At 48.3% G+C, this 13,806-nt stretch overlaps 1 protein-coding gene across 2 annotated transcripts in view; it reads right to left on the bottom strand.

Moving 5' to 3' along the window:
• The window catches only part of ASTN1 (astrotactin 1), a 215,213-nt gene extending 204,137 nt beyond the window's left edge, over window positions 1-11,076 (bottom strand). For both annotated transcript variants that reach the window (XM_081012041.1, XM_081012042.1), the window contains exon 1: window positions 10,716-11,076. In XM_081012041.1, the coding sequence (XP_080868167.1) occupies window positions 10,716-11,061 (346 nt within the window). In that variant the 5' untranslated portion in view covers window positions 11,062-11,076. The remainder of the gene's footprint in view (window positions 1-10,715) is intronic.
• Between the last annotated feature and the right edge of the window lie 2,730 nt (window positions 11,077-13,806).

Here is a 13,806-nt window from a genome sequence, read left to right as displayed (position 1 = left end):
CAATAGCACACAGGAAGGCTCCTGAACTGGCATCAGAGGAGTCAAAGGGGGGCAACATGATCTCCTTAGGCCAGAGGTGCAACAAGCTCTTTTTAGCATCTAGAACTGGCTCTGAGGACCATTTCCTCTCCCACCCTATATCTCTAGACTCAACCCCTAAAGATGGAGGGTCTGAACCCACAGTCATCACACCATCCACACATAACGCTCACTTCCATATTGTGCACATCACCAAAAAGGACACCAGCAGCTTAATTTTTTTAAGACATCATGTACTCCAAGAAACTCTCTCTAGTATTTCATCTAGTTGAAGGTCATGATTGCTGCTTTCACAGCCCTAAGTCAAAGAGACAGCATACAGAAAGCTCAGAATAGTGCTTTCTACACAACCTCAAGCCCACTGCAAGGCAAAACTGGACTCGTGAGTGCCAGACTAAGCACAGGCGACGGGTAGATGAAAGGACCGCTGTAGTCATTCCTGTATGCCGTCTTGCTGATGGAACTGGTAATGCAGACACGGTCTCCAAAACTGTCTGCCCATCGATAGGACAGAGCAACTGCAAGTCCAGCAAGAATTTACCTGCCAGGGTCAGCCAGCAGCCACCTTGCCCCAATTTCAACACCTGTGAATCCTTATCACTAGCAAGTTTTCAGATGAAAATGATGGTGTACTGACATACAGAAATGCTGAAAACCTGAGCCAAGGAGACAAGTCACCAGCTGCCGCAGATGTGGAGCTCTCTGGCTGCAAAAATTCAGCTCTTATTCTTAGGATGCTACTGCAAGAGAAACAAGCTTCCAGATTCATCCCTACAACTTCAGGACTAGACATGTAAGAGGGTTCAAGTGGAGTCCATTTTCAGGAACCACAAGACACACCTACAGTGAGGGGGAGAAAGTATTTTTGTTGTTGTTGTTTAGTCGTTTAGTCGTGTCCGACTCTTCGTGACCCCATGGACCAGAGCAAGCCAGGCACTTCTGTCTTCCACTGCCTCCCGCAGTTTGGTCAGACTCATTCTGGTAGCTTTGAGAACACTGTCCAACCATCTTGTCCTCTGTCATCCCCTTCTCCTTGTGCCCTCCATCTTTCCCAACATCAGGGTCTTTTCCAGGGAGTCTTCTCTTCTCATGAGGCGGCCAAAGTATTGGAGCCTCAGCTTCAGGATCTGTCCTTCCAGTGAGCACTCAGGGCTGATTTCCTTCAGAATGGATAGGTTTGAAGACTATTTACAGAAATATTGTAAAATTAATGAATGTTAGAATGATGTTGGATAGAAATTAAGTGGTTTTTAGCTGCAATACTATAAGGGAATATGAAAAATGGATTACTAACAGGTAAAAATTTAATGTTACAATACTTTAAGATTAAGGATTAGGATAAACAAAGAGGGGAAGGATTTGCTGAACCAACAAACTGAATTGGAATACAAAAAAGGGAGGCGTGAGGAGGTCCTGGAAACAAGCTAATGAAAAATAAGTAATGGAAAGATTGAGTTGTTTTAAATTATTTTTATTTTGTATTTTTCTTTTTTTTTTTCTTTATTACCATTTTGTAATATTTTGAAAACTTTAATAAATATCTTATTAAAAAAAAACCAACAGAACGGATAGGTTTGTTCTTCTTGCAGTCCATGGGACTCTCAAGAGTCTCCTCCAGCACCAGAATTCAAAATTTGCCCGTTTGCCCTCTGATGAAGAAATGACCAGTCCATAATTTTAATGGTAGGTTTATTGTAGCTGTGAGAGACAGAATAACATCAGAGGGCAAACGGGCAAATTTAGCAGGGGATCAAATACTTTCCCCCCCTCACTGTAACCACTTGGAACCTCTCCAGGGTTAAGAACTCTAGCCAAGAGGAGATGGAAGTACTCTAAGAACATAAGAAGAGTCTGTTGGATCAGGCCAATGACCCATCTAGTCCAGGATCCTCACAATGGCCAACCAGATGCCAGGGGGAAACCAGTAAACAGGATTCAATTCCAAGGACACTCTCTGCTTCTGTGGTATCCAGCAACTGGTATTCAGAGAGTCCTCAGGAAGAAACAGGGCCAGGCATCTGAAGGCCTGGCTATTGCTGATGCAACACTGCTACAAATCTAACTTCAAAAGAGTCTACTTTCAGGACCTCACCAGATAAACATGACATGGAATTGTGTGTTACTTTCCCCCAATTAGTGTGTGTTGTAAAGCAGTCTTGGAGGCTGCAACTGAGAGTGGGAGAATGGCAGGAAGAGAAGCTTCTTATCCCTTTCTCTTGTAACCCTTTCCTCTCCAGTTGTTTTTCAACTCAAAATTGCATGCACATACTCACTGATGCTCTCCCACTTGCAGGAGAAAGTGCATGGGGGCCCCATATCTTGTAAGCAGCTTGGGAGGAGAACACTGAGCTAAAAATTTGCCTGAGAAGACTTAAGAACTTTTTCCTTGCCTGCCCATCTTGAGTGTGTGTGAGAGAGGGAAACAGCACAGTGTACCATATTTTTCGCTCTATAAGACGCACATTTTCCCCTCCAAAAATTAAGGGGAAATGTGTGTGCGTCTTATGGAGCGAATGCAGGCTCTATGGCTTCAGCGATAGCAACCCGAAGCCTCCAAGGCGCAGTGGGAGCGCTCCCGCTGTGCTCCGGAGGCTTCGGGTTTCCTTCACTGAAGCCTGGAGAGTGAGAGGGGTCAGTGCGCACCGACCCGTCTCGCTCTCCAGGCTTCAAAGATAGCCGCCTGAAGCCCTGGAGTGCAGCGGGAGCTCCCGCTGTGCTCCAGAGGCTTCGGGTTCCTTTCGCTGAAGGGTAGGTGCCCCTTCAGCTAAGGCGCAGTGCCCCTTCAGCTAAGCGGGAGGAGAAATGGAAGGGACTCCGTTTCTCCTGCCGCTTTGCTGAAGGGGCGCTGCGCAGCAAGGGGAAGATTTCCCCCCCCCCTTGTTCTCCCCCTCTAAAACAAGGTGCGTCCTATGGTCGGGTGCGTCCTATAGAGTGAAAAATACGGTAATTAAATGAAGAGTCCTAGGAACAGCCAGCATTGTGGTTGTCTGCTGAATAGCTCCCTATATTCAGCTCCAACCCTTTCTGCTGTTGCCTTTGGTAGATCAGGTCAGTTTCCTTTCTACACAACCCATCATATTCAAATCACAGTTTCTCTTTATATAGGATGAAGAGGTCTAAGGTTGCAAATATGAACCCAGATGACATTTGCACAAATTAAACTGCCCTTTTCCTAACAGAGGTTAACAACATAAACAGATACAACCTCTTCCTTCCTTGTTATGAATTGAATTAATCCCATCAGAATCCAAAGGCCCAAGCGCTCAGAGGCTGCTTGATATGGATCCCGCATCAACTGAGCAACAATCTAGTTTCGCTCCATCTTTTTCCTGTTCAAAGGTACTGCAAAACTAAATACATAAAGGTTATTACATTCACTCATACATGCTTTTCTAAGCTATATGCTATCATCCTTAGTGGCTTGGTCACTAACAATGAATATTGATTAATGATCAATCAAGGTTGACTAGGAATCTGTCCACAGCTTTTTTCAGAACCTTCAGCAATGTGAAGAAGTAATAAAAGTGTTCCTCTGAGCATATACTAAATCCTTGTTTATTGCTGTACCGAATTCTAGCTCCCATGCTAGTAATTCCTAAAATGTATGTCAGGGCACAATGGTATGCTGCCTGCAACAAATAATTAAATTGTGATGGCTCCTGAGTGCCAAAAAAGCCAACATACAAAATAGCCTGCCTGTTGGAACTCTGCATTATAGGAATAAAAGTCTATAATTATGTTACACACAAACACAAAGCATTCACTGTACAAGCAGAAGGACAAAGCATACCTTCATGTTTGTGCAATCAGTGTTAGTGTGAAAAGTGTCTCTAGAAATGATGCACTATGCTCACAGGTCTCCCTTGTGTGATCAGAAATGCTGATTGCCCCATGGATGGCCTCACACACAACTGTACACCCATACGCCCCTTTCACACTAATGCTGAACATATGGAAGCTGAGGGGAGATCAGCAGGTGTGCCCATGTCGAGGGCATACCAGCACGCATGATCTCACTTCCCCTTTCTGCATTCAGTTAACAAGGGGGTGATGACTATCTTGCAGAGATCTTTTCTGTTGCCTCCTTCCAGTTGGCCTCTGCTGGGAGGATGAGAAGTCTATCCAATCTCTGAATCTGGTGTGATTCAGCTCACCTGAACACTCCAGATCCAGAGATGTAGAAGCACCTACTCTTGGAGGGGGTTCTCAACTCTAAGTTTGTCGCCTTCCTGAGGGAAGGAGGGCAACGCTCACTTATCTTTTCTCGTGTGAGCATGCCACCAGTTTCAATGCAACAAAAGTGTGACCCACTTTTTATCAGAAAATTTGGGGCCACTGCCCTGGACCTTCTATGTCTTATTTCTCACGACCTTCTTGCCCCTTCCCACCTGTGTCTTCTAATTGCAATGCTCCTGTCCCTAGATCAGCTTCCTCCTGCCCACCACGACATTCCCTTCTCCTCAAACCTTTCATCTATGGCACATTTAGTTATCTCTTCTCTGTAGTCCTGCATCTCCATCGTTGAGAGCTCTCCTCTCATTCTGCACCATGTTTATTATTCATTTTCTTTTCAACATTATAACCCCACCGAGCAAGCACCATGTCACGTTTGTGTTAAACAGTTGAAAATAAATAATGAACAGCTACAAATCAAGCTATTTACATACATGCAATTATCACAGCAACCCTCTTAAGATTTTACACATACTCCAAGATCCGGGTTTCCTCTGTTCTCTCACACACCTAAAAGTTCAGGAGGCTGAAAAAGTACAGATTGGGAGAGAAGAAATTGTTGGTGGTTTATCCTAAACTGTATTGAGACTCCAGTTATGCCCCCATGGGTTGGCATTGTCAGTGGGGAAAACCTTGGGCTGAATAGACAGGCCTCCGCTGTGTGTTGCCATGGCAACCTCACCAGGTCTTTCTGCAGCAGAGGCTGTAGCAAATGCGCCAAGAGCCCAATTTGCAGCCACCCCATCGCTGCAACTGAGTCATGGGCACGAACTTCTGTGTGGAAGCCCAGAGGCATATTAAAATGTAGGGATGAAGTAGGAGTTTTTTGGTGGGGTGGGGAGGCAGGAATTCGATTCGGTTGTTTGGGAACTTGCCTTATGCCAACTCTGCATGAGCCAGCACTAGCACAATCTGCTCTGTCTATATTTGCCATGTACATTTCACAACCTCAGCTCCCTCTTTTCCCTCCCCCCCCCATACACCCACCAACAAAGACACGTTTCATAGACCGCAAGGGACTAGTAACAACTGTATACTAATATACCTCTGCAAAGAAAAAAACCTCACATACATAGGGACATTTAGCAATATAATGAAAGGCGGTATGTGAATTCTAATAATAATTATTAATATAATTAAACATTGTTTACAATTAAGCCATTTTAGCTGATTCATAATGTACGTTTCAACCAATTCATATCTGCATATTTGAACAAGCACATGCGGTGCCCTTTTCAGTAACTGCTACAGGCTTGTGAAACTAATTTCTTGTGGCGAGCCATCAATACCTGAGCTTTATATTTTCCAGAAGTACTATAAAACTTTGTCTTGAAATAGTATTCTGTGGCTAGGAATAAGCAGGTGTTAGTAAAACTAATTTTTTTGTGGTTTTTGTTTTGTTTTTATTTGTTTCACTATTCTGCACAGTGGCCTGATTTGCACATCACACTTAGTCAAACTTTGCCTTAGTCCAAACTAAGGGCCAGATTTGTTGAAGTGAAGGGCCATGAGGACCAACCAAAGGGCCAATCAAAGCTGTTGACCTTTTTTTTTTTAGGATTGAAGTTGTTGAGCTTTTTTAGTTGTCAAACTTTTTTTAGGATTGAAGTTGGCAAGGTTTTTAAAGGATTTTACCCCTGGAAATAAACAGCTGTAGGGGCCAGATTAAACCGACCAGGGGGCCGGATTAGTGGAAATGTATGGACTTCTGAAGAGAAGCTCACATTTGCTTTGCTCCAAACCCAGCCTTTTGTTCCTGCACCACACTGAGCTAAGCCAAAGGCTTAGCATGTCTTCCGAACCTGGGCTAAGTCTCATTAAAAGGTAAAGGTACCCCTGCCCGTACGGGCCAGTCGTGTCCGACTCTAGGGTTGAACGCTCATCTCGCTCAAGAGGCCGGGAGCCGGCGCCGTCTGAAGACACTTCCGGGTCACGTGGCCAGCGTGACGAAGCTGCTCTGGTGAGCCAGCACCAGTGCCGCACATGGAAACGCCGTTTACCTTCCCGCTATAAAGCGGTACCTATTTATCTACTTGCACTTAGGGGTGCTTTCGAACTGCTAGGTGGGCAGGAGCTGGGACCGAATGATGGGAGCTCACCCCGCCGTGGGGATTCGAACCGCCGACCTTACGATCAGCAAGTCCTAGGCACTGAGGTTTTACCCACAGCACCACCCGCGTCCCAAGTCTCATTAGAATCATATAAACTACCAGCACTTCAGACTTCTCCAGCTGCTGTATGCTCTATTAATTTACCTGAAGCAGCCTGTACTGAGCTGGCTTCTGAAGCAGGATGTGCTGAGTAAACTAATCATGATTGTTTGAAAAAGGTACATTTAAAAGAAACTTTGGCATTCTTTGCCCATCTGCAAGGATTTCCATGGGTGCGCACTGTGGTCAAAATGCATTTTCCACAACCTAGAGACTGAGGCAAGTAGGCAGAAATATGAAGAAGAGGCATCCATGAGCTCATGAAGAAATATTTTTAAAGGCATCCCAAACATCTCCCCAAAAGCCAGAATAAGAGTGAGTTGGGTTAGGCTATTTGTATTGGTTAGGGGTTTGGGGAGGCAGATTGTTGCTGTTATCAATTTTTGTATCATAATCTTAGAAATTATTGTGATTCACGTGGACATTGTTTAATTTGGTTCCGTACTTTTGATGCTTTATTTATTGTTTATGACTACTTTTTATGTTTGTAATTATGTAAATTTGTAGTTTTGCCACCTTGAGCATGGTTTGAACTGTTATACAAATAAACTAAGTACATATGTATGTACAGCGGTACCTCGCAAGACGAATGCCTCGAAAGACGAAAAACTCGCAAGACGAAAGAGTTTTTTGTTTTTTGAGTTGCTTTGCAAGACGAATTTCCCTATGGGCTTGCTTCGCAAGACGAAAACGTCTTGCGAGTTTGTTTCCTTTTTCTTAAAACCGTTAATACCCGTTAAAACCGTGCTTCGCAAGACGAAAAATTCGCAAGACGAAAAAACTCGCAGAACGAATTAATTTCGTCTTGCGAGGCACCACTGTATGTAGTGTTTGCCAAGGCCAGGTGTCAAAAATTAGGAGACTGGCAGTAAAAACTAGAGCCACTCTGATGTAGGCCCTCAGAGAATCACAGACCTGTAGGATCTTATGTGGAAGAAATGGAAGATCTCCTCCAAATCAGTCCCTTGCTAGCTGGCTAGCTCTAGAGCTGATGAGGGGTTACAGGCTGGATGATGGAGAGTTAAAATAAAAGGCCACTGCTCTTTCCTTCACTATCCTTTGTCACATATTTTCTCTGGATGGCTCTTTTCTCTCTCTCTCTTTACTTTCTTTCATTGTTTCCTCCCCACCCCAAAAAAACCCTACATACTCCAGACTCCTACACTAGGACAAAAAAGAGTGCTTTGCTGATAGCCACTAAGAAGTGATAAAACTACGTAGCACTTCACATTGCAGGTTGGGACTCACTTGATCAACCTGTAGTCTGAAATAAACAGACACAGGGTCAAGCACATTGGTCTGTGTTTCAGCGTTAAGTGTGGACCAAGTACGGTATATATGATAGTGAACATCTCAATAGCTATACTAGATAGGGTTAAGTTGTGAGAATGCAACAAATCTGACAGTATTTTTGGACAGTAGAACTTTAAGGTGTGGAAGGAGGACACACAGTTGCACACGAGGCAATAAGAAGAAAAACTACAACAGGACTCTGCATATCTTTATATAATTTGCATGCAAGAGATAAGGCACATGTGGAAGGACCATGTAATGCAGACGATACTGAAGTTTTGATGGATGCATGAGTCATATAGGCAGAAGGTGAGCTGCGTGTAGATGATTGGAGGGTGCTGTAATAATTATGTAGGGAGAATTAGATTGTTGACAGGATGAGTGGGGGTTATGCACTGATATCATAAAAAAAAATATATAGCAGCCTGCACAATTAAATTCTACTTTGCTTATAAGATTGGTAATCATTTTTAGCTCAGCAAATGAGCAATTGACATATATTTGTTTTGGGTCCTGAGATGAGAGATTTACATATTTTCCTTCAAATAATGCACAAGCTGCATGTTAAACACATTTTAACAGCGCTCATACCATGATGCATTGGCCCACTGTGGCACAGTGACCTAGATGAGGAAGCTGTAGGTTCAAATCCTCCTCTGTATGACCATGCGTGTGCTACATGTACACATGCATGCATGTACTGTGAGGTTTATGTGTGCAGGTGGAGATGCCCACTTTTGTCTTGGGCATACCCACAACTGGCATGCAACTACAAAATGCTATCCAACGCAGAATGGGGCACTACAGCAATGAGTTTGGGCAATGAGGAACATCTAACCCACAGGCCAAATTAGCCCCATTTGGCTCGTGATGCCAGTTCTCCACAGCCATGTCCAACTGCACCTGATGTCATATAAACAACAGAACTGCAGGGATTGGGTCCACTCAGAAACTCTTGAGTAGAACTCCCAAGTGGAGCCAATCCCTGGCAAAAGCAGTGTTTCCATGAAGCTGTGGCCAAAAGGAATGCATATGGCAGTGATGATAAAGGCATTACTGCCAAGTAAAATATTGGGACCTTGCTGGGACTTCAGGAAGGGAGGAAAGGGTTCATCCTCACCCAATCCAATCTCAATGAAAATTATCCTCCACATTTAGGTTCTGCTTGTTTTAAACTCATGATTACAAGCATCAGATCATGTTTGGCCGCAAAGGTGCTGCTGACAGCTAAAAGGGGATTGAGTCTGGTAGCATTACATTCTCAAACCTATGTCACCTAGAGAGGATGACATAGGATTGCACCTAGCAGATCAGGGTGCCTGAGGGGTTCCTGGTGCCTGAGGTGACTGACATGGAGGAGAAGTGAATAGCAAAAGCCCTCAAGCCAGGCTGAAAATAGCACGCTGTCTTCAGTTGCCTCCTCACCCTGAGATTCTGTGGCTTTCCCTGAACTCTTAAAGCTAAATCCCTGAAAATTCAGGTCAAACCCTGAGACTTAATAATCCAAGTCATATCTCAAATGTTCACTCACCAGCATGTGCACATTTTATGGAGGATTTTGAGAAAATGTAACCTGCTACTGCATGCACAAAAGGTCCCTAGCATGGGTGCATGGCTTCTGTATACAAAAAAGCAAAGTACACATCTCCTGCAGCATGCAGAAAGGAAACCTCAAGGACGCAATGTGCCTGGGCCTTTTATGTGGTGGCACCTCAGCTTTTGAACTCTCTCCCAGAGGTTTGCCTTTGTCCTATTGGAACCTGGTAGAAACCTCCTTCTCCAACCCCCTCAGGCTTTTCAGACCTGTGTTATTATAATTTAAATGTTACCTGGTTAGTTAGGCCTTTGCCATTGCAATAATGGTGGTGCATTTTTAGACTCTGGAAACTCTCGTGCCGCCATATGTCACCAAATAATGAAACAAATAGATAAACAGATAAAAGAAACCTGCTTGGCTTCTATGGCTAGTATCAGAGATCAGCACCTCAGGATGTTCCAGGAGCAGCAACCTAGTTGCTTCTAAGGACAAGCAACCGCCACTGGGAGATTTGGACCCCTTGGTGCTGCTGCAACCAGAGGCACCACCTTCTCTTCCCCAAACTCCCCCTCTGACCCCAAGCAGGCAGACAAATGGCAGCTCAAGTGGCTGCTGCCTGGGCACAGCATCCCTGCCTCTCTGGGCAAGAATGCAACTGACCATGGCAGGCCACCTTGGCCACTGGCAGCACCCGCTGGGCAGGCCCAAGCTCATTCCTCAAGCCGCCCAGAGACTGGAAAGGGGGGCAGCTGCTCTTTCCGAGGGAGGCTGAGGGCCCCACCTGCTCCCTCCAGGTGCTGCGCTGGCCTGCCCCGCAAGAAGGAGGCCCAAGTTCAATCCCCGGCCTCTCCAGGGAGAGACTCCCTCGCCTGAAATCCTGCAGAGCCGCTGCCAGTCCGTGCGGGCAATACGGAGCAAGACGGCCTCCTGGTGTGGCTCAGGAGGCGGCTGCTCTTCCCGTCGGGAAAGGCGGCTGAGGGAGAAGCAGCTGCCGCAGCCTCCGCTCTCGCTCCGGGAACGACCCGCAAGCGCCAACCGGGAAAAGCGGCACCGCAGCGACGCCTCACGCCCGCTGGGCCCCGTGGCGGAGCCGAGCCGGTGCCTGCCGTCGCCTCGGCTGCCTCACCCGACCCCCCTCGCCGCCGCTCAGCGGGCAAGGCACCGAGGTCCGCGCAAGCCTCGCTCGCTCTCCGGGCCTCGGCGGGGAAGGTGGCCGGCCGAGCCAGCCGGGGCGAGGGCCCCTGGAAGCCCGGCGCCGGCCAGGCTAGGGCCGCGGCGTGCGGACGGGAAAGGTCCCCTCGCTTGGCGCGGAGCAGAGGCCGAGGGGTCGGGCGAGCGAGCGAGGGAGGGAGGCCGTCCTGGCGCTGCTGGGCCCGCAGGCCGCCCGGGCGGGCCGGACTCACCCAGCACGAAGTAGGGCAGCTCGGTGTTCTCCAGGTCGTCGACCACCACCATCTCCCCCGGGAAATCGTTGCGCACCGAGAAGAGCAGCTTGGGCTCGGAGGCCGACGGGCTGTGCATGATGCTCAGGTCGTTCTCCCTCAGGAAGGGCAGCGCCGACACCGTGATGCTCTTCAGCTTGCACTCCATCTCCTTGGAAGGGTCCCCGTCCGCCTCGGCCGGCCCCGCCGCGGCGGCAGCGGCGGCTGCAGCGGCGGCGGCGGCGGCCCCGGCAGCAGCGGCGGCGGCTGGGAGGCGGCAGCAGCAGTAGCAGCAAGAGAGCAAGATGCACAGGCGAGCGAAAGCCATCTTGAGGCTGCGGGCGCCGAAGACGCTCCCTGGTCCAGAAGCGGGGCTCTGGGTGCCTGCTGCTGGGCGATGCGACCGGGCTGCGGAGGGGGCGGGCGGGCGGGCGGGCGAGCAGCGAGGGAGGGAGGCTCTTTGTCTGCCGCCGAGAGGGAGCGCAAGGCAGGCGGAGGAGGCGATCACGAAAGCGGGCTCGTCTCCGTTCCCGGCGCCTTCCTCCTCCTTTGCATCTTCTTCGCCGCGCACTCGCGCGCTCAGGCTGCTAGTCGCCCCCTGGGTTGTGCAGCGCTGCTGGGGAGGGGAGGGCGATGCACAGCTACATTTGGGGGTGCAAGGAGGCTTCCCTTTCAAAAAAGAAAAAAGTCCCTTCCGTGACCCTGAACGTGCAAGTGAGAGAGGCCGCGGGAGAGAAGCCCCGCAGGATCAAAAGTCCAGCATCCTCTTTGGGGGAACCACGCAGGCAGGGAAGGAGGATAACAGCTTCGCCTGTCCCCCAAGTATTGGCATTCAAAGGTATACTGCCTCTGGAGGCTATGCTTACCTGTTTTGGCTAATAACTGCTTATAAACAATACGGGTTTTTTGGGGGGGTGGATTATCCAACGTGCATCTTTTGAATCCCCACTGCTATCTCAAAACACTTTTTTAAAAATCCTTTTAACCAAGTGAAAGCTGTTGGTTGTTTTTTTAAATGGCTTTAGAATTCCATTCATATTAACGGGGCATAAAACGCAAGGGCTTCTGCTTACCTGGGTTGTGTTAATCAAGGGACTTTGCTTTTGGAGTATTTGTTGTTTATGAAGATATTGATTCACTAGTGGAGAGTCTCCCTGTGAACCTGGAACTCTGTAAGGAGACAACCCAAGGCCCGAATCGAAATATGGAAGCTTCCTATGTTATTTTTCCCAATTTGAAACACACCTTTCAACCTTATTGAGACTTCACAGCAGCTCCCTCAATTAAAATGCTTGCGTAAATGAAAGCAATATGAATGTACAGACATCTGTCAACTTAGGGGTTACGTTCCAGGAACAGCGTGTTATAAGTCAAAATTGCGTATTGTCAAAACACATTGGGTTCAATGGCAGGTGGGGTTGCCAGTCTCTCCCCCCCCCCATGCCTGCACTGTTTCTGTCCCCCCAATAATTTTTTTGAAAAGTATTTTACCAAGTGCAAAACGCTGAATAAGCACAAGTTAAATGTGTGCAAGTTGCAAGTTACCTGAATATTGGATTTCTTATGAAATCTCCAATCTTATACCCGCTTACCTGAATGAGCCTCACTGATCTCAGTAGGACTTACTTCTGAGTAGACATAGAATTATACAGTTGGAAGCAGCAGCGGAGCAAGCCGATCAGGCGCCTGGGGCGGCCCGTGCGCTCTGTGCCCGGGGCCAGCCAGGGCAGGACGCTCCGCGGGGCCTCTGAGGAGTCTGTCTGCCTCCTCCCACTCACCTTCCCTACAGCTGAGGGGGGGGTGGCGGGTGGACCATTTGGGGCAGCGCAGAGCCTGTGGGCGCCCAAGCCACCGCGTCACTGCAGGCCCCGCGGTGAGTTCCGCCAAGCATTTTGTCACCCCCCCGGGTGGCGACACCCGGGGCGGCCTGCCCCCACCGCACCCTCTTCCTCCGTCCCCGGTTGGAAGGGATCCTGAGGATCATCTAGTCCAACCCCAAGAAGATGCAGCTGTCCCGTATGCGGATTGAACCTGTAACCTTAGCCTTATCAGCACCATGCTCTAAGCAACTGAGGTATCCGGGCTGACATGTACAGGATCGCACTACAAATGTATCTGCTGGTACATGTAGCATACATGGCTTCTCCTGTTCCCCACTTTGTCTTCGCAACAATCACTTGAGGTAGGCTTGGCTGCACAATAGTGACTGGAACAAGCCCACCCAATGTGCTACATCCAGCATCCCACCCATTAGGCAACAGCTGCTTTCAAGCAGCAGCCACAATTTCAAATATGCAAAGAATCAGGGTTCATGCACATTACTCAGGAGAAGGACAGTGCCGAAAGCCCTCTCTGGTTCAGAATGGGTCTGGAGCTAGCATTTGTGAGGATGCCATTCTACACTTTATACAGAAGAAAGCCCAGATTTACTATCAACAAGAAGCAGGAGGAGGTCATGTCTCCATGGTGAGTCTACCATTGTGATACGTGCATGTGTAAAGCTGTGTCTGTCATAGTCACACTTTACATTTTTTGTATTACACTTAATTAAAAATACAGTGGAACCTTGGGTTGTGAACGTGATCCGTGTGGGAGGCACGTTCGCAACCCGCAGTGTTCGCCCCCCCCTTTCCCAGACTTTTTTAGGGAGGACGGCGCTGCCAGCAAGGATGGAGGAGGCAGGCAGCGGCTGGAGGGTGGCTCCTCCAGTGGGGAAGAGGCGGAAGCTGGACGCGGTGCCTCCCAGCTCAGCTGGCCGCTTTATGCCACGGTGGCCACAGCAGACGGAGGCTCCAGGCATATGGCGGAGGCAGGCGAGGGCAGCAAGCTGGTGCCGGGAGGTGTCGCATCCAGCCTCCGCCGCTTCTCTGGCACCCTCCAGAACATGGCACCCTGCACCACTAGCCTCTATGGGTAAGACACCCCTGAGTCTCTCAAATTCAGAAGTAAACTGAGATTTTGAATCCAGATCTCCAGGGCAAAAGTCAACACAATACCCATAGGCAGAATGGCTGGAAGTGAAAGTGTGTTTTGCAAAATTTGTTGCACACCTGTCAAAGTGGCCCGGAGGATC

This window comes from Podarcis pityusensis (assembly GCF_964106645.2).
Source record: "Podarcis pityusensis genome assembly, chromosome: 6".
Lineage (NCBI taxonomy): Eukaryota > Metazoa > Chordata > Lepidosauria > Squamata > Lacertidae > Podarcis > Podarcis pityusensis.
The sequence above is the reverse complement of the archived record's forward strand: the minus strand, read 5'-3'. Positions and strand labels throughout refer to the sequence as shown.